The sequence below is a fragment of the Orcinus orca genome, chromosome 11 (assembly GCF_937001465.1).
Source record: "Orcinus orca chromosome 11, mOrcOrc1.1, whole genome shotgun sequence".
NCBI lineage: Eukaryota > Metazoa > Chordata > Mammalia > Artiodactyla > Delphinidae > Orcinus > Orcinus orca.
In genome coordinates this window covers 91,889,555-91,908,179 of record NC_064569.1, presented here as the reverse complement: position 1 = coordinate 91,908,179, position 18,625 = coordinate 91,889,555, and the positions used below count along the sequence as shown (strand labels likewise).

The following is an 18,625-nucleotide window of genomic DNA, read 5'->3' as shown; positions in this document are numbered from 1 at the left end:
AGTTAGTGGGGATCTGAGAAGGGTTCTTTGAAAAGTCAGACTACGGAAAAAAAAAATTCGGTTTCCGTGTGTGCTCCCCTGGCCAGATGTGGGATGGGGCACCCGCTGAGGGCCCTAGCAGCACCGGCCCATCCGTGCCACCCCGTCCAGTGGGTCAGGTTTCCAGACCTCAGCGTTCAGATTTTGCAGCATAAATTTGCATCCAGGAGAGACAGAGTGGAGGCTGAGGTAGGAGTGGAGAGAGAATGGGAGCAGGGTCAAGGGGCCCAGGAGGGTGTAGACCTCCTACACCCTCGGTATCCTCCCGGAAGCGGCGGGACATCCTCGGAGGTGCGCTGACCCGAGACCCTGCGCCGCACCAGGCCGGCGCCTTCTGCGTGCCCTTGACGGCAGGAGAACCCTCCAGACCCGGCTGAGGACTCGGGCGCCCGGTAAATTCCAGAGGTTGCCCCTTCCCCTGGCGCCCTGGTCGCAGCCCCTGGGATCCCAAGGCCCCCCGGCGGGGCGGGACGGCAGCGGCAGCGCGACGGCTCGCCAGCCCGCCGGCCCGGACCGCGCAGCTCGGCGGCGCGGCTGGACTGAGCTGCTCTGGCTGCGCGCAGAGCCCCGCGCCCCCTGGCTCTGCGCCAGGCCGGCGGGCGTGCGCCCGGCGCGCGGCACTGCAGCGCAGGTCATATGAGCAGAAACGATGAGAAAAGCACTTTTTAATCTTTTCGCACTTGCTCTGCCAGCTCAAACAGTTGCAGGATGTCGATGACAGACTTTCTCAACGCTGAGGACATCATGAAGGCAGTGGGTGCCTTTACCGGTGAGCAGCGCGCTCCCCTCCGCACCCCTCTCCCCGCATCCAGCACCCTGGCCCCTGCACCCCGTGCTTCCCGCGGACGGCCAGTCTTCCTCAGCGCTTCTCTGCCCACGCATCCCGCGGGGCGCTGGTGGAGCGTGCAGCGGGGTCCACGGCATTTCCCAAACTCTGCCCGGGCCGGACTTGGCACGGGGAACGGGCGGGGAGGCCGTGCGCCCTGCCGGACAACCGAAACTCTCGGGCGCCGAAGGCCGGGTGGCCACGCTGCGAGGACCCGGGTCCCGGACCAAGGGCGAAGAGAGGGGTGGAAAGCTGCATCTCTGGGTCCTGTGGGCGCTCGGGGCTTCCTTTGCAAGGCACTTGGAGGGGACTATAGGTGCGCATGCTTCTCTCCACGCGACCGCTTTCCAGACAGGCCTCTTTCCTGGCTCCCTGAATGTCCAAGCCCCTTCTCCGGGGCTCAGAGCTCAGCCCCCCGCAACGGATCTGCGAGGGAGCGAGGTGACCTTCCCGTAGCTGGCGCTCCGCTCTGCTCAGCCCTGCGAGAAGCATCCTCCGCGCTTGCAACTTCCAGCCTCCTCAGGCACGGAGGGAGGGGAGCCGGCAGTCTCATGTCTCTGAGCTGCCCTGGACTTGAGCACTTAGCTGCTTACCTTCCTTCTCCCTCCTGTCACCCAGATGGGGAAACTGAGGCAGGGAGAGGGCTAGAAACTTGCCCAAGGTTACCTGGCAGGGCAGCAGAGGAATTAGCACGGGGGTCACCTCCGGATCTTGTCCCTGCCAATGCCACCCCTCCCCATCTAGTGTCTGAGGTGGACAGAGCAGCTTTCCTCCCCTCCAGCCCAGGGAGGGAACAGTGAGTTTTCGCGGGATCGCCCCTATCCCGCCACCCCCGTCCCACACACACACATAAGTTACTTGGTCTAAAGTTTCTTTTCTCAGGTGTCCTTAAAAAGGAGCTCGGGACATAGAAAATGGGAAGAGGGCTCCCATTTCCTTTCTCTTGGCAACCCCTCCCCTGGGCATGAAGAAACTCTGGGAAGCCACCCTCCCAGGGCCCTGCGATAGCCCCCCCACTTCTCCTTGACCCATCTTGCTCCCTCGGAGAAGAAACCTAACTGGGAATTCTTGGGGAGCCTTCCAACACCTGTCCCCATTCCCACCAGAATGGATTTCTGCAGCAAAGCCGGGACTTCTGGGTCATCCCCTTCCCTCTCCCACTGTGTGACCTTGAGAGAAACTTGTCCTCTCTGTGTTGATTTTCTGGCGACACAATCTATGACCAAGAAAAAGGTCGACCCTCCCTTCTCCCCTGCAGCATACACACATCACGTTCCCACCGCCTCCAATTCCCCTGCCCACCCCGACTCAGCCGCCACCCAAAAGGCTGCATGGAAACCAGGAAGCCCCTCTGCCTTCAAATGCTACCCCCACCATTAGTGAAGGGTACAGTGGAGGGTGGGGTCCGGTTGGAGAGCCAGGGTGATCTGGGTGCAAGGCCACCTCTGCCACTGTGTGACCTTGGGCCAAGCCCCCTCGCCTGGCCTGGGCTCCCTCAGCCCTCCCGTGGAGGGACTGGCCCTGCGGAGGCGATCAAAGTGCTGTGACCCCCACATTCTCCCACCCTTCCCCAGGCCCCTTGTCTGTCCTCATTTTCACCTCCTCTCTCCACCCCCGAACAGCTGTCGACTCCTTCGACCACAAAAAATTCTTCCAAATGGTCGGACTGAAGAAAAAGAGCCCAGATGACGTGAAGAAGATATTCCACATCCTGGATAAAGACGAGAGCGGCTTCATCGAGGAGGAGGAACTGGGGTAAACTGAGGCCTGCAGGGGCTGCCCAGCCTGTGGCTCTGGGAGAGGGGCTGGGGGCTGGGGCTCTTGCTTTGGAGTTCCTGTCCAGCTGCCCGTCCCTCTGCACCCTTCACAGAAAATAACCATCCCTGCCTGATCGCTGCTGCTTCCAGAAAATAAAATCCTCAGCAGAAAGTGCAACTAATGAGATTAAATTATAGCCACTTAATATTGCTAATGGAATGATGCTACTTAATAATTGAATACAGACCAAGAGGCAGCTTTCTCGTTGCCTAGCACCATAGGCAAGGCAGAGAGCGCTCCCTTGAGTAATTTCATTGACTTTCATTCCTCTAAAAGGCAACTTCTACCATCCTGCAGACCCCTACCCTCTGTACCAGCAGCTAGAACAGTTTCTGGGCAAGTCAGGGATGCAGAACCAGCTTTGGGGGTTCAGGAGTCCTAGGAGCAAGACAGAGAAGGTTATGACTAGGAAAATGCAAGATGACATCCTCCAAAAAACCTCCCACCATCACCCTCTTGGCCACCTGGCCCATGTCTGCCAACCCTGCTGTGCTTTATGTAACACTCTGGCCAAGACTGCCTCGAATTTTGTCAGTAAGAGAAGGGAGAGGGTGTGGAGAGGGGCTTTTCAAGCAGGGACTTCCCCATCCATCCTGTCTCTCCCCGAAACCATCCCTCAAGGGTAACCTTCGTCTAGAACCTTCTCCTCCACCCTCCCATGCCCAATGTGCACACACACGCACGCGCACACACAGACGCTGACTTCTACCTATCCTCCAGGCATCACCTTCTCCAGGAAGCCTTCCTGACTCTTCCCCTCACCCCCAGGTGAATGGATGCATCCTTCAAGCACTGCTCTCCACTTTCCCATCATTGCATCCATCACACTGTGTGGCCTCTCCCAGAGGACACGGCCTCCTCCCTGTTTTTTTCAGGTGGCTTCCTAAGATCATCTCTGTGCCCCCCGTTTCCAGCATGACCGTGGCACAGAGAAGACACTTTTGTGTTTATTGTGCTGCCTGAATAACTAAACAAATGTAGGTGCCCTGGCTGAAGTGAGGGCACCCCTTCGCAGAGGACAGCCTGTCCCTTCCCTGCGCGCCTACCCGCGAAGCCTAGCCATGGCGGGGCTCCCCGGCCCAGCACAACTGCACGTGTGCTGGCTGCTCGCCGCTCGCCCCCCGTCCCGGCCGCCTGCTTCCCCTGTGCAGACGCCAGCCCACCACCCACACGGTGCTCCTGCAAGGCGACCCTGGCCTGACTCCCTCCCCACTTTCTCCCTTTCCTCCTCCAGATCCATTCTGAAAGCCTTCTCCCCAGATGCCAGAGACCTATCTGCTAAGGAAGTCAAAATACTGCTGGCTGCTGGAGACAAGGATGGGGATGACAAGATTGGGGTCGATGGTGAGTAGCCATGGCCTGGGCACGCGGTGGATCTCAGGATGTTTGGAGGCTAAAAGCTCAGAGCTATGTCCCTCCGCCATGGGAAGGGGAGAAGGATTGGGGGGCGTCCCCCACTCCCCAAGATTAGAAGAAAAAAGCCAATCCGTTAGGTCTGAGAGCTCTCTCATGTAAGCCAGGCAAAGAAAAAACTGGTATATTGTTTTCTAGATTTGAATAATCCAAAAGGAATAGATGTTTTTTTTTTTCTCCCTGCTGTGTAAGGAATCCAGGAGAATTTGGGGTTTTTCCTGAACTATGTCTGTACTTTTGCCTGAGTTTTGGTCCCAGCTTTGCCCAAACTGGCTATATGACTTTGGGCAGTCTCTCTCCTGCTCTGGGTCTCAGTCTCCCATCTGTAACCCAAGGAAATGAGGCCAACTGATCCCCCAGGACCTACTGACTCTCACATTCTCAGATTCCAGGGATGGAAATTCGTTATCTCCTATCCTCCTCAGCATCTTGTCCTGGGTGTCCTGTAACTTAGCCTCAAAACCTGTTTCGGCTTCACCCAAATATACCATTTCAGAATTGCACAAGAGCCAGGAAAAAACAGCCGGCCAGGGATGAGCTGGGAATTAGGAAAAGGAACATCTGGCCTGACCTTGCTTTTCAAGCTTTGCTTTCAGAACAGACAAGGGGCTGGTGGTCCACCATCCCACATCCTTCTCCATTCAGATCTAACCAGCATTCACATCCCAGCATCATTATCTTTCTTAGCATCACAACATCCTTGGGAATCATATCCATTTTGCAGATGGGCAAAGTGAGGTTGAAGGTGCTTGGCCTGTTCAAAGAGCTAGGACATACGTGGGGGAGCGGGGATTTAGAACCAGTTCTGAATATCTCTGTCCAATATTCTATGCCATATCAGTGCTGGACCTCGTGATGATCCTTTCTGCCGATTTAAGAGAAAACTCTGTGTATGTGCTCGGCCTCTGGGCCCGTGCTGTCTGGGTTCAAATCCCAGCCCAGCCACTTGCTAGCTGTGTGATTTGGGGCGATTCAAGTGACTACTCTGGGCCTCCGTTTTCTCGTCTCTGAACTGAGGATAACGATTGTTCTTATAGGATTGTCAGAGGATTACATTTGTTAATGTGTGACGTGTGTAGAACAGTGGCACAGAAGAATTGCTGTATACATGTTTGTTAACTACTTTTTTAACAGGGGCTAGGTTGTATTCATCCTTGTATCCCCAGTGTCTAGCCCATACCCAACCCAAAGCAGGCATTTAATAAATACCTGTAGCTTGAGTGTGAAGTCCAGCCCCCTATGCTCTGCTTGCTCTCTGCTCTTCACCAGCTGTGACCTTGACCATCACCTCTCCATACCTAGGTTCCAGTGTCTGACAAACGGGGTGCACAGTTTTATCGTAAGACCTGCTTGGGCTCGTTGTGAAAATTAAGCGGCTGCAGACACAGAACTGCCTTGGGAAATGTACAAGGAATCTGAACGTGGGCATCGTTTATTAAATTTTTATGCCAGAAATGAGAACGGAGAAACTCTAGAAAGGTTAGATGCAATGAGCCGCCTGACCTTCTGATGCCAGCTGCCCTTCTTGTGGCTGGGAAAGAGGGAGGTGGTTTTAAAGGAGGTGGAGCAGAGGGCGCTGGAGGGAAAAGGGTGGCTGGTCTAGGTGATTCCAGTGAGAGGTGTGTCTCTCCCACAGCCCCATCCTCACTAAGTCACTTATCGGACAGTTCCACCCCGAGCTCGGTTCCCCCCGTGACCCCAGCTCAGGCCTTTGGACCTCCCTTCCTTTTTTATTTGCAGCCAATATGCTACAGTGCAGAAGCAACCTACACGGTGAAGGAAAACCAGGCCAGATCCTGGCCTGCTTCCCTGCCTCCCTAACTGCCCAACTCAGATCTTAAAGCACTAACTCAACTCTTCCATCAGACCCAACAGATCTTTACTGTTGCTACTGAGTAGCAACCCTGTGCTGGGCAGTGGGGGACGCAAAGTGGAATGAGACCCAACCCTCAGAGGCACCACTTCTTGGCCGGGGGCCCCTGAGCCCCGACTGTAAAGCCCCCATCTATAAACGGGGCATCACAACACAACACAGAGCTCGCTGGGATTTTGTGAGGATTTCGTGACACGATGTATGGCAGTGTTGAGTGCAGTGCCCGGCGCACAGTAAGTGCTCAGGAAACAGCAGCTGCAACACTATTTCTATTCTACCTGCACGATGTTTACAGCTCTATGATTTATACACAAACACACAGTAATACCAGGCAGAGGCCAGGAGGTGCAGACGAGCTCTTCAGAGAGGGAGACAGTGGGCACTTGTGCAGATCTGGAGACCACGGGCAGGGCTGCCACAGGCCAGGAGGGCAAGTGGAGGGAGGTCCAGGCGAGGCCTTGGTATCAATCAACAAAGGCACTAAGGCTGGGAAGTTTAGGGCATGTTTAGAAAGGGGCAAGAAGGTTGGTTTGCTGAGGGTGGGAGGGGAGAGAGAATTATTACCAGGGTGAGTAACGTGCGCCCGGCCCGATGCTGGACTCTGCACACATGTCACCTCATTTGACCTTAGGATGACAGAGGACATAGATGCAGATGCAGAAAGAGCAGCTCCAGTGCCCAAGGTGACATGGATTCGAACCCAAGTCTGTCTGCCAGCACAGTCCAGGCTCAGGCCAACCTGGTGAAAGTCTGGAAATCAGGGCAGAACAAAACAGGGGGGCAAGAGATGACATGGGCAATGAGAACAGATCACCCGAGGCAGGGGGGCCCACACCTCATGCTTCTGAGGTGGGAAGATGCAGACACGCCCCCTCCCTGCTTCCGCCCCCAAACACAGTCCTTTATCCGGAGGGCGACAGGAAGGATGGGTGTGATGGTGCCTAATAAACAGCGGGATGGGAAGAAGAGCCCTTCGTGGGCCCAGAATTTTCTATTTTAGACTCTCTGCTTTGCTGCCCACTCCCTCTAAAGGCCAAAGAGGCTGAGCCCTGTCCACCAGCTGGAGGATGCCTTCAACTCCCGGTAGGGCTTGGGACGAGTCACAGAACTTCTCTGACCTTCAGGTGCCCCTTTAAAATCAGGGGTCAGGTCACTGGCTGATCACTAGGGTCCCTTCCAGCCCTGGGACTCTCCAGGTGCCCCAGTGCATACACCTCTAGACAGGGGACCAGGTTGGCATCTAGGCTCAGCTATGTGACCTTGAATAACGACAGCAATGACATCTAACTTCATGGAGTCCTCTGTGTGCCAGGCACTGTGCTTAGCATTTTACTCATTTAGTCTTCCCAGCTTCTTTGAGGATACTATTACTATCCCCATTTTATAGATAAGGACACTGAGTCTCAGAGAGGCTAAGAGTTTGCCTAGGAAGAAACAAGGTCAAGATCTGAGTTCAGGTCTGTCCAGATCCAAAGCACATGCCCTGTGCCGCCTGCTTCATTCATTCATCCATTCACTCAAAGTCAAAGAGCATCTACCGGAGACGATTTTATTTACTGACTTATTGCTTGCTTCTCTCTCTCCCACTGGGTTGGATGTCATGTCCACAAGGGCAGGAACTTTGTTTTGTTCAGCTCTGACCCCAGCACCTAGAATAGGGCCTGGCACATAGTAGGGGCACAAGAAAAGTTTGATGAATGAATGTGTCCAGTTCTGGGGATGCAATGATGAGGAAGTATGGTGTATAGGGAGAGGTCCACAGGCTAAGGGTGGAGACCCACTTGGGCTGGGGCTTGCAGGTGCTAGGGGATTCTAGAACCAGGGATACTGCCTCCGTCTCTAGCTGTTTGCCCTTCTGAAGGTGAGTGATATTTACCAGGTCTTTTAGGATCACAGGTTGATGGGAGTGGGTAGAAAGACAAAGTTTTAATAATACCCCTTTGCTTTCCCACTTCTGGGCAACTACTTCCAGGAAGCTCAAAGGCTTTTATAGATGTGGTCGATTGATTCTCGATAGCCACCCTTGGAAGCCTGGTGTAGAGCTGGTAAAGGGGGGATTTAAAGCAGAAAAGGAGGGAGAAGGTGATCAAAGGTGGAGGGTGCCCCCAGACCCAGCGATCGGTAACAGGCGAGACTAGTAAGTGGCAGGTTCTCTCTCAAGTACCTGCCCTTCCCCACGGCGGGTCTCCAACAGCACTTGGCATCAGAATCACGGACGGCTTTTCACGACACAGATGGCTGGGCCCCGTCCCCAGAGTTTCTGATTCCTTAAGTCCGGGGTGGGGCCCAAGCGTTTGCATTTCTACAAAGTTCCCACGTGGTGCTCATGGTCTGGGGATGACACTCTGAGAACCACTGCCTTATAATCATCCTAGAAAACAGATGCCATCGCTCTTCCGGTTTGTAGTTGAGGAAACTGAGGCACTGAGCGGTTAAGGAACGTGCCCAGGGTCACTCAGTAGCAGAGCCAAAACTGAGACTCAGAGGTCCAGGCAGGACCCTCTGCCACCCTGCATGTGTCCCCAGCCTGGCTTCTCCGTACCCAATACCTGCCCGCATGGACCGTGCAGGCTGCTGGGAACAGCGGGCACCATCCGTGTGGTACTTCCTTCCATCCTCACAAGAGCATCACAAGACATGCCCTCACTGTACAGGCAAGGAAACTGAGGCTCAGGGAAGTGGGGTGACTTGCCCAGGATCACACAGCTACTCAGCATTGGGGCGCTGCTTCAAACCTCGACATTCTCTGCCGCGCCATGCTGTCGACAGGAACTGCATACCCCGCATATACACATGCAGTCATGCAATCCTAGTTAGTTTCCCTGAAACCTGATCCCAGTGGCAGATCCCGTTTCCTGTGCTTCAAGCCTGTTCCAACTCAAGAGCCTGTGGTTTGCTTTTGTTTCCGTGGCTGGAAAATTTAGTCATAATGATTGCCTGACCCTTGCAGTCGTTTCTGCATGCCTGAAGGCATTTGCTTTTTCTGCTTCCTTCTGGCAAAAATCTGTTCTCTTTTATCCTTAAGTAGCATATTTAACATGGGAGGCAGGAGGGAGGGAGTAAGCCCTCGGGCTGAAACTCCTGAAGTCAGGCAGAAAATACAACCTGTAGAATTCCGCTACCAGCAGTGTGAATGGCCAAGGCTTCTCCTCTCTCTGGACGTCCTCATCCCAAAGCAGGGTTAAAAATAACCACCTTCAAAGGTTGTCGCAAGAATTGTGAGTGATCTGGAAACGGTTCTTTTCCTCTTGTTTTGCGTGCTTTCTCTTGTAAGCTACCTCAAAACCCTTTGGAAGTAGTGGAATACCCACTCTCAAAGGAAATGAAATGGAGTCTAAGATGGGAAGAAACTGAGAGGGACAAAAGGAGAGTCATGCCTGCCTCCCTGTAATTCCAGCCCTCCAGCCCCTATGGGGTTTGATTTCCAAGCAAGGCAGGATATGCACATCGGGGCCAGCCCGCAGCCCTGATGGCAGAGCCCCAAGTCATGCAGTGTTTTGCCCTATTTCGTTACATCCTCATCCCAGCCCAACATGGTCTGGGGGACAGAGGCTGTGGTCCCCAGTGAGAGACGTGGAAAGTGAGGCCCAGCAGATGTGATGTGCCAAAGTCACCAGCGAGCCCTTGGCCAGATGGAACCTATAGGTCTCCTGAGTCTACCACTCCCTCCACCGGGCTGAGCTGGGACATTCGAGGTATAAATGGTTTCTGTGCTTAGCAGGATGCTCGTTCTTATTCCCGTGTGGACACCCCCTAGCTCCCGACCTTATGCTGCACTAGATAAGATTTAGCCAAAGGAGGGAACGCAGCCCTCCTTATATAACTGCCCTCCTGAGAAAAGGAGCAGTAGTGAGGGCAGAAGGAAGACTTTCCTTCTCCATTTATCCCTCTCCTGCCTCTGGAGGTTACAGCTTGATTCAAGAACCCAGGGCTGTTCAACTCCAAGCTCTGAGAAAGAGACACATCCTGCCACGAGCCAGGCCCGAGTCACAATCTTCCTGGCTGAGTGACTCTCAGCCTCAGTTTCCCTGTAAGTAAAATGGGGATAAGAGAGCTGGCGAGGATGAAATGGGACAGCTCGCAGGGTGGTGCCTGGCACAGAGTGTGCCCCCAGGACTGTTTACCGGCTCCTTGCGGCCGTCCGGCTAGACCCCAAATGACCCGGCCTCCCCGTCCTCTGGGGTGGGAAAGTGATCCTTGTTTGCAAGACCAAATTATAAGAAACGCAGCCTGGGAGCTATTTAGAAATGAGGTGATAAACCGGGGGCCGGTCCTCTTCACCCTGGTCATCACGACAGAGGGGAGGAGAGAGTCGTCCAGGAGCTGACTCAAAGTTCATCTCATTTTCACCTCGGGCTATCAGCGGCCATGCTCTCACCTGTCAATAGCTTCTAATTTTGTCCAATTCCCACAGCGCCCGGAACAGGGACAGACCTCATTAGGCTAATTTCAGTATCTTAAGGGAAAGGAGAGGAGTGAGTCCGCCCATCCTCTGACCCTTTGCCGACTGCGCCCCATCCCCAGCCCCACCCCTTGTCTCCTCCTGATTGGATGATGAAGATACCAGCGAGCTGGCCCCAGGGGCCTCACGTGAGACTTCCTTGGCAAAGGTAGAGGTGTGCCTGCATTTTTATAGGAGGAAGGACTCTGGATCCCGCCCCTGTCTACCCAGGAACACTCTCCCTCACACCTCAACTTGACTTGATTGAACTATGCTCCCTCTGTGTGCCAGGCACCACTGTACCTCATGTGGTCCTCACTGTTGCCGTATGAGGAGATACTCTCATTGTCCCATTTTACAGACGCAGAAACTGAGGGGCAGAGACTGAGTGTCCGTGGACAGGCATGTTAGGGATGGAATCCTAACTCGGATGGGATAGACAGTGTCAGAAACTTGCTTTTTGGGCGTCCCGTGTCCTCTGTCTGTTTACATCTTCCTGTCTTCGTTTTGGGATTTTTATGGCTATTGGTGTTATTATTTCAAAGTTCCAGCCTGTGCCAGTGGTGCTGAGGAGATCCAAGGAGCTAACATTTATAAGCTATCTCCTATGTGCCAGGCATCTTTCTGTATTTTCTCATCTGGTCTTCCCAATAGTTGTGCACGTTGACGTTATCATACCCATTTTACACAAGAGAAAATTGAAGCTCAGAGAGGTCAGGTGGTGACCTAAGGCCACCCAGCCAGAAAGTGATGGAACAAGATTCAGATCCAACTCCAGGATTACTGGAACGTCGTCAGCAGGTACCAGGCAGGATGGGAAATGGTGGGGGATGGCAACAACAAGGCCAAGAAATAAAGGTTACAGTGCCATTGGGGGCATCCTCCCCCTGTGCCGGGAAGCAGCCAGGCATTTAATGGACTTGGTTTTAAAGTGGCTGGAGCAGCAATCCCACTACTGGGCATATACCCCGAGAAAACCATAATTCAAAAAGAGTCATGTACCACAGTGTTCATTGCAGCACTATTTACAATAGCCAGGACATGGAAGTAACCTAAGTGTCCATCAACAGATGAATGGGTAAAGAAGATGTGGCACATATATACAATGGAATATTACTCAGTCCTAAAAAGAAACGAAATTGAGTTATTTGTAGTGAGGTAGATGGGCCTAGAGTCTGTCCTACAGAGTGAAGTAAGTCAGAAAGAGAAAAACAAATACCATATGCTAACACATATATATGGAATCTGAAAAAAAAAAAAGGTTCTGAAGAACCTAGGGGCAGGGCAGAAATGAAGTAGTAGACATAGAGAATGGACTTGAGGACACAGGGAGGGGGAAGGGTAAGCTGGGACGAAGTGAGAGAGTGGCATGGACATATATCCACTACCAAATGTAAAATAGATAGCTAGTGGGAAGCAGCCGCATAGCACAGGGAGATCAGCTCGGTGCTTTGTGACCACCTAGAGGGGTGGCATAGGGAGGGTGGGAGGGAGACACAAGAGGGAGGAGATATGGGGATGTATGTATATGTATAACTGATTCACTTTGTTATAAAGCAGAAACTAACACACCATTGTAAAGCAATTAAACGTCAGTAAAGATGTTAAAAATAAATCAAGTGTCTGGAGCTAAAGAAGCATCTTGATGATAACAGCCACCAAACGCTGCACGCTGGCTATGGGTCAGGCCGGCGACAAGGGGTTTAGTGCTGGTTCCTCTGCAAAACCCAAGGAGGCCCACTTTACAGTTGAGGAAACAGGCACAGTGGGGTGAAGTATCTAGTCCCAGGTCACAGAAGCAAGAAATGGGAGTTGAGGGTTGACTCCCAGCTCCCTTGCTCCAAACTCCGGAGGAGAGCTAGAAAGGCATCTTCTAGACCCGAGGCTGCACAGATAAGGAAACAGAGACGTGGAAGTGTGAGGTGTCTTGTCCAGGGACACAAGTGAAGAGCAGAAGCAAGACCAGAGCCCCATCCTCTGATGCCCGTTCTCCGTCCCGCATCCTGCCGCTAAATCACTTGACCTAGACTCTACAGGGTCTTTGTATGTTTGCTCGTTTGTTTTTCTCTCAGGAGAGACCTAGATGTTTTAGAGGAGACTTTTTTTGATAGGAGGGCATTAGTTAATTGGCTGGTTCCTGAGCTCTGCCCCAAGAGGTGTACAAAAGGTACAAAAGAGGTGACTCCTGCCTTCAATTTGTCTCCAAAGTGCCCTGCTCCAGGTTCTGGGTGGACAAAATTAGAATCCTGTGTTCTCTTCAAAAAGCCAGGGCATGTGCCACTGTGACACCCGGCTGCTTCACGGTGGATCCCAGGGGTCTGTTTTTAGAGGCTTTTGAAAACCCACAGGTCCAAAACCTCTCCCATAGTCAGGCTCCCAAATGTCTGACCTTCCACCGCTGGAGAGTCCCTTGGTTGGTGTCCCTTGGTCCCCTTCATGCTGACTGGCCCAAATGCCATCCGGTGTGAAGGTGATGGTCAGGCTCTTTGCTAAGGAGTAGCCAAGAACCCGAAACTTCTAGGGTGAGGGTTGGGGGGAGGGGGCAGGTAGATGGAAGTCAGGAAACGGTAAGGACCAACTTCCCCTCTTGCCAATCACTCCATGAGCCAGTGTTGGTGGACGGACTCATGTCTCCTTTATCCCAGGACAGAGCAACTCAGTGCCCAAGGACAGGCTTTACTGGCTCTGGCCAGTTTTCCAGATCAAATGGCTGGAGAGGTTAAAGCTGGAGAGAGTTCTTGCTTCCACCCGATCTGGGATGCTAGCCCCATCAGGAACGGCCTCTCCACCTTGACTTAGGGGGTGTTCATGGGACCTCAGGCCGACTCCTGCCCCTGCCTCTTCTTTTCCACGTGACCCTGCCACTTGACCTCTCCAGGCCTCCACTTCCCCATCTATAGAATGGGAACCATCCCGCTCACCTCCAGGGGCTGAATTATATGCAGTAAGTCGGTACTTTGTGAACCCTGAGGAGGACTCATGAGCCATCCATTCATCCATCTGTCCATCTGTCCATCCATCTGTCCACCCATCTGTCCACCCATTTGACATTTTTTTTATGGGCACCTGCTGGGGGCCAGGTGTGTTCTATTGCTAGGACAGTGGTGAACAAGATGGACAGCGCCCCCTGCCCTCCTGGAGTTTATATTCTGGTAGGGGGAAACTGACAAAAAGTAAGTACGTACATTAATAAGATCATTCTCAGAGAGTGCTAAGTACCATGAAGTAATAAAAAACGGCTAATATGACCTTCATGGGGGTGGTGATATTTGAGCTGGCTCCTGTGTCACTCTAGACCTAGGTCAAGGTAGGTCGGAAACCTCCAGGGCAAAGAGGGAAGTTTGAATCACGTCCACTGTGTGATCTTGGTCATGCTACTTGATTCTTGGGGCTGTTTCCCGATCTGTAAAACGCAGACAAAAGCGTCTCTCCCATGGAGGAAGCGATTCTCGAAAAGAAGAATTTGTTAATTCTATAAAAATCAGCAATACTAATCAAAGTACTACCGATAAAAGACATCTCAAAAGAACCACCTGGCTTAGCAAGGTGCTGTAGGGTCAGAGGAGCTCGTGGCTGAGAAAGTGGATGCTTTGACACTGGCCCGTGAGAGGCATTCTTAATGTTTCGTGTTCGGGTTGCACTCCTGACACTGTGATGGTTCAGCCAGTGATTCCGAGGGTTTTCAGGGCCGGCAGGAGAACCCTTCCCCTCTCCCACCTTGAGTCGATACCCAGGCCCCTACATCCAGGCCACCTGCCTTTCCTGGCCTCAGGGACTACTTGGGGACAGGAGAGAGTGGTGTCCATTTCCCGGGTCAAACCCCAGAAAGGTGAGGAGCCCTCCACCTGGCGGGGGTCAGTGGCAGGTCATTTCCATGACGATAGCACGTGTTGGTTTGGGTGGTTTTTGTTTTTTCACTTTGTAATTTTTAAATACTTCTAGCTCTGTTGATGAGGTCTAACAATAGTACAGCGAGTTCCTATCCCCCTCGCCCGGCATCTCCTAATGCTAACGTTTTACATAACCACGTGCATTGAAGAAATTACACTGGGAGGTTCTTACAATATGTGCTTCATATTAAGCCTGGGGAGGGTGGGACGTACCTCAGGGGAGCCCCAGATACCTCTTGTGGCCTTTTTTTATTTTTTTAACATCTTTACTGGAGTATAATTGCTTTACAATGGTGTGTTAGTTTCTGCTTTAGAACAAAGTGAATCAGTTATACATATACATATGTTCCCATATCTCTTCCCTCTTGCATCTCCCTCCCTCCCACCCTCCCTATCCCACCCCTCTAGGTGGTCACAAAGCACCGAGCTGATCTCCTTGTGCTATGTGGCTGCTTCTCACTAGCTGTCTATTTTACGTTTGGTAGTGTATATATGTCCATGCCATTCTCTCACTTTGTCACAGCTTACCCTTCACCCTCCCCGTATCCTCAAGTCCATTCTCTAGTAGGTCTGTGTCTTTATTCCCGTCCTACCCCTAGGTTCTTCATGACTTTTTTTTTTTTTTTTTGCGGTACGCGGGCCTCTCACTGTTGTGGCCTCTCCCGTCGTGGAGCACAGGCTCCGGACGCACAGGCTCAGCGGCCATGGCTCACGGGCCCAGCCGCTCCGCGGCATGTGGGATCTTCCCGGACCAGGACACGAACCCATGTCCCCTGCATCGGCAGGCGGACTCTCAACCACTGCGCCACCAGGGAAGCCCCCCATGACCTTTTTTTTTTTTTTTTCCTTAGATTCCATGTATACGTGTTAGCATATGGTATTTGTTTTTCTCTTTCTGACTTACTTCACTCTGTATGACAGACTCTAGGTCCATCCACCTCACTACAAATATCTCAATTTTGTTTCCTTTTATGGCTGAGTAATATTCCATTGTATATATGTGCCACATCTTCTTTATCCATTCGTCTGTCGATGGACACTTATGTTGCTTCCATGTCCTGGCTATTGTAAATAGAGCTGCAATGAACATTTTGGTACATGACTCTGCACATTCAGTTTTTCGTTTGTCTCTCACTAGGAATTGTTACCGCCCCCTTCCTTCACTGCACGGGCAGGTGGGGGAGCAGATGCCCAGAGGGGGACCTTTCCCAGCAAACAGGGCCAGGCTGGGCCTCGAAGCCTAGCTCTTGATCCCCACCTGCGCTGTCCCCACATCACAACACTGCGTTTCCAGAGGCGATGGTGACTTACCTGATGCCCCCCAGTGTTTGGCAGACTGGGGACCTGGCATCTCCAGGAGAGGGTGGCAAGCTCCTTCTGTCCTCTCTTGTCCCCTGGAGAGAAAAACAACAGAGAAGAGTCTCCTAAAATAAATCTTCCAAATAAAGGTCTCCGAAGACCTGGCTAGTGAGCAGCACCCCTTCTAACCAGCACACGAGGGCCCCGCAGTTGAGAGGACATGGAAGGGGGTGCAGAGGGGTTCCCAAGGCGGGCTGAGGCCTCCTGTGCACCAGCACTTCTCTTCTGACTGTCTCTGGATCAAGAAGCAAAGCTGGGCTTCCCTGGTGGCGCAGTGGTTGAGAGTCCGCCTGCCGATGCAGGGGACACGGGTTCGTGCCCCGGTCCGGGAAGATCCCACATGCCACGGAGCGGCTGGGCCCATGAGCCATGGCCGCTGGGCCTGCGCGCCCGGAGCCTGTGCTCCACGACGGGAGAGGCCACAACAGTGAGAGGCCTGCATACCGCAAAAAAAAAAAAAAGAAGCAAAGCCGACTTTCCTTCCTTTTACAGACGATGCTAGTGAGGCTCAGAGAGGCTAGGCGCCTTGTCTGAGGTCACACAGCCTGTCAAGGGAAGAGCCAGATTCGGGGGCCCAGGCCTCTTTAGCTGAGCTCGTCTTATCACACAAGAGGCCAGCCCAGCACGGCTATTGGGTCTTTCCTAAATACACCCCATTGCATCCCGCCCTCTGAGCCTTGACCCCTCCATCTGCTTTCTCCTATGGGAATCCTGCATCTTCTTACAGGCCTGTATCAGAAGCCACCTTTCCTCTGAAGGTTTTGCTGATCCCTTAAATAGAAGGCACCTCTTCTCCTGTGAATGCGAAGTCTCTGTGCCTCTCCCGTCTTTTCACAAACACATGTGGTCCCCTCGGTGTCAGCTGTGGAGCCAGGAGGTGGGATGGAGGGAACAAAGTGGGGGCTGCAGCCTTAGGGTCCAATGGGGGAGGCAGACAGCAAGCGAATAAGCAAGAATATACTCAGAAGTGTTTCGAGAGTGGTGAGTGCTGGGAATATAATAAATAATGATGAAAGCAAAGAGGGTCGCAGTAGGGGTGGGTCACTGCTTGTGCCAGAGTGGTCAGAGAAGGCCCCTTGAGGGGTGACGTTTAAGCTGAGACTAGGTAAGTGAGAAGGAGCTGGCTGTGAGGCAGCCTGGAAAGTGTACCAGGCAGGGAGAACGGCAGGTGCAAATATCCTGCGGTGCGAATGCCCTCGGTGTGCTTGAGATTCAGAGAAAAGGCCAGCAGCACAGAGCATTTCCTGATATCATCTTCTTCCAGAAGCTCCTGGGGTGCAGGGACCAACTCTGGCTCCCCTGTGTCTCCCCTCACCTGGTTGGGACATCCCTTTGTTCATTTTTGTGGAGTTGGATTCAATAGAGGGACATCTGATCAACCCCTGGTGCTGACACCAGTCTCTGACCTCCTTAATTAATATTAAGGCTAAGCAGAGCAGATGGACACTGCTGGAGAGATGGGGGAGGGCCACTGTGGCTTGCAGGCGAGCCCACACAGAGGGGCCTGGACACCAGAGCTTGAATCCTCAGCCACTTACAACCTGGACACTCTGAAAAGTCACTTCTCCTCCCTGGGCCTCAGTTTTCCCCTCTGTAAAATGGGGACAATCAGTCCCAGATCCCTGAGTGTTTGCGAAGATTAATGAGGAGACACAGCCCAGCTCATTCTGAGCACCTGGATGCGGTCACCCCTCTGAGCTGAGGTCACAGGCTCCAGGGTCTGGCTCCGTCCCCCAGATGAGGAGGAACACACAGTGGTTCCTGGCTGCTCACCAGATCCCTTTCCCTGGACCTTCTAAGTCAGAAAGTTCAGGGCAAGGGGACTCTATATCTTCTTAGATCCCGCTGGTGACCCTCATGGGCTAAGACAAGTGGCTATGAAAGAGCTCAGGGTCCGAGGTCAGACACACCCAAGGCTGAAGCCTGGCTCTGCTTCTTACTAGCTGTGTGACGTCATAGACATTGCTGGACTCTGAGCCTCAGTTTCCTCATTTGTGGAAGGGGAATAATGATAAAATGTACAATATGGGATTATTGTCAGAGTCAAATAAGACATTGTATATAAAACACTTAGAAAAGGGACTGACATGATAAACCTTCAGAAAACTATCTTCACCACTATTATTATAATTATTATTACTAATAATTTGTGGGTGACATGACATCGTGAAGCGAAAGATATGGTAAGCTCATCATTTCCCATCTCATTCATTCATTCACTCATTCACTCATTCATTCATTCATCCCCACGCTCCCTTGCTCCATCACTTCAGCTTTCCCTTCTGCAGCAGATTCGAGAATCAAGAGAAAACACCAGTGTGGGGTGAGGGGGCCGCAGTCAGGTCCTGGCCAGTCTCTGCTGCACGGACCACCTCTGACTCACCTCTGTCATTTTCTTTTGCAGAATTCACTGCTCTGGTGGCTGAAAGCTAAGAGGCTCTGACTGCCCAGGTCTGTCCTTCTCTGCCCCAAACACCTGATCTCAGCCCCACTTGCTGCCCTCCTGCCTTTCTGTTCAGTTTGTTTATGTTATTTTTACTACCCCCATCCCTTGTGGCCCTTGAAGGACACCATTCTTCTGGAAAATGATGGAGAATCAATAAAGGCTGTACCAATCAGATTCTGCTGCTTGAGAGGAACCAGGCCTGGTGGGGTGTGCCTCCTGCCTTGGCATTCCAGGCACACTTGCATGAGGATGGGGCAGGATACAGACAGAAAAGATGAAATGGAAGGGAAGTTTACTGAGCCCCTCCTTGGCCTTTGGCCCGTGGGTTGCCCATTCATCCTTGAAACCACCCATAAGGTAGGTGCTGAAACTCTTTTACAGGTGCAGAAACTGAGTCTTGCAGAAAGTGATGTGTCTAAGCCCACACAGCTAGGACTTGTGGATGGTTGGTTGGATGGATGGATGGACGGATGGACAGATGGATACTCATTAATACTCTTTTTGTTGCAAATGATAGAAA

At 52.5% G+C, this 18,625-nt stretch overlaps 1 protein-coding gene across 1 annotated transcript; it reads left to right on the top strand.

Moving 5' to 3' along the window:
* Positions 1-559: 559 nt before the first annotated feature.
* On the top strand, positions 560-18,279 carry PVALB (parvalbumin). The gene is made up of 4 exons (XM_012536617.2): positions 560-808; positions 2,488-2,620; positions 3,918-4,027; positions 18,064-18,279. The coding sequence occupies exons 1-4, from the start codon at positions 748-750 to the stop codon at positions 18,090-18,092; spliced, it is 333 nt and encodes a 110-aa protein (XP_012392071.1). The 5' UTR covers positions 560-747; the 3' UTR covers positions 18,093-18,279.
* Positions 18,280-18,625: the final 346 nt, after the last annotated feature.

Coding starts and splice junctions, on each gene's coding strand:
- PVALB (XM_012536617.2), top strand. CDS start 748: ATGTCGATGACAGACTTTCTCAACGCTGAGGACATCATGAAGGCAGTG. Junction 809..2,487: donor GGCAGTGGGTGCCTTTACCG/GTGAGCAGCGCG, acceptor ACCCCCGAACAG/CTGTCGACTCCTTCGACCAC. Junction 2,621..3,917: donor ATCGAGGAGGAGGAACTGGG/GTAAACTGAGGC, acceptor TTCCTCCTCCAG/ATCCATTCTGAAAGCCTTCT.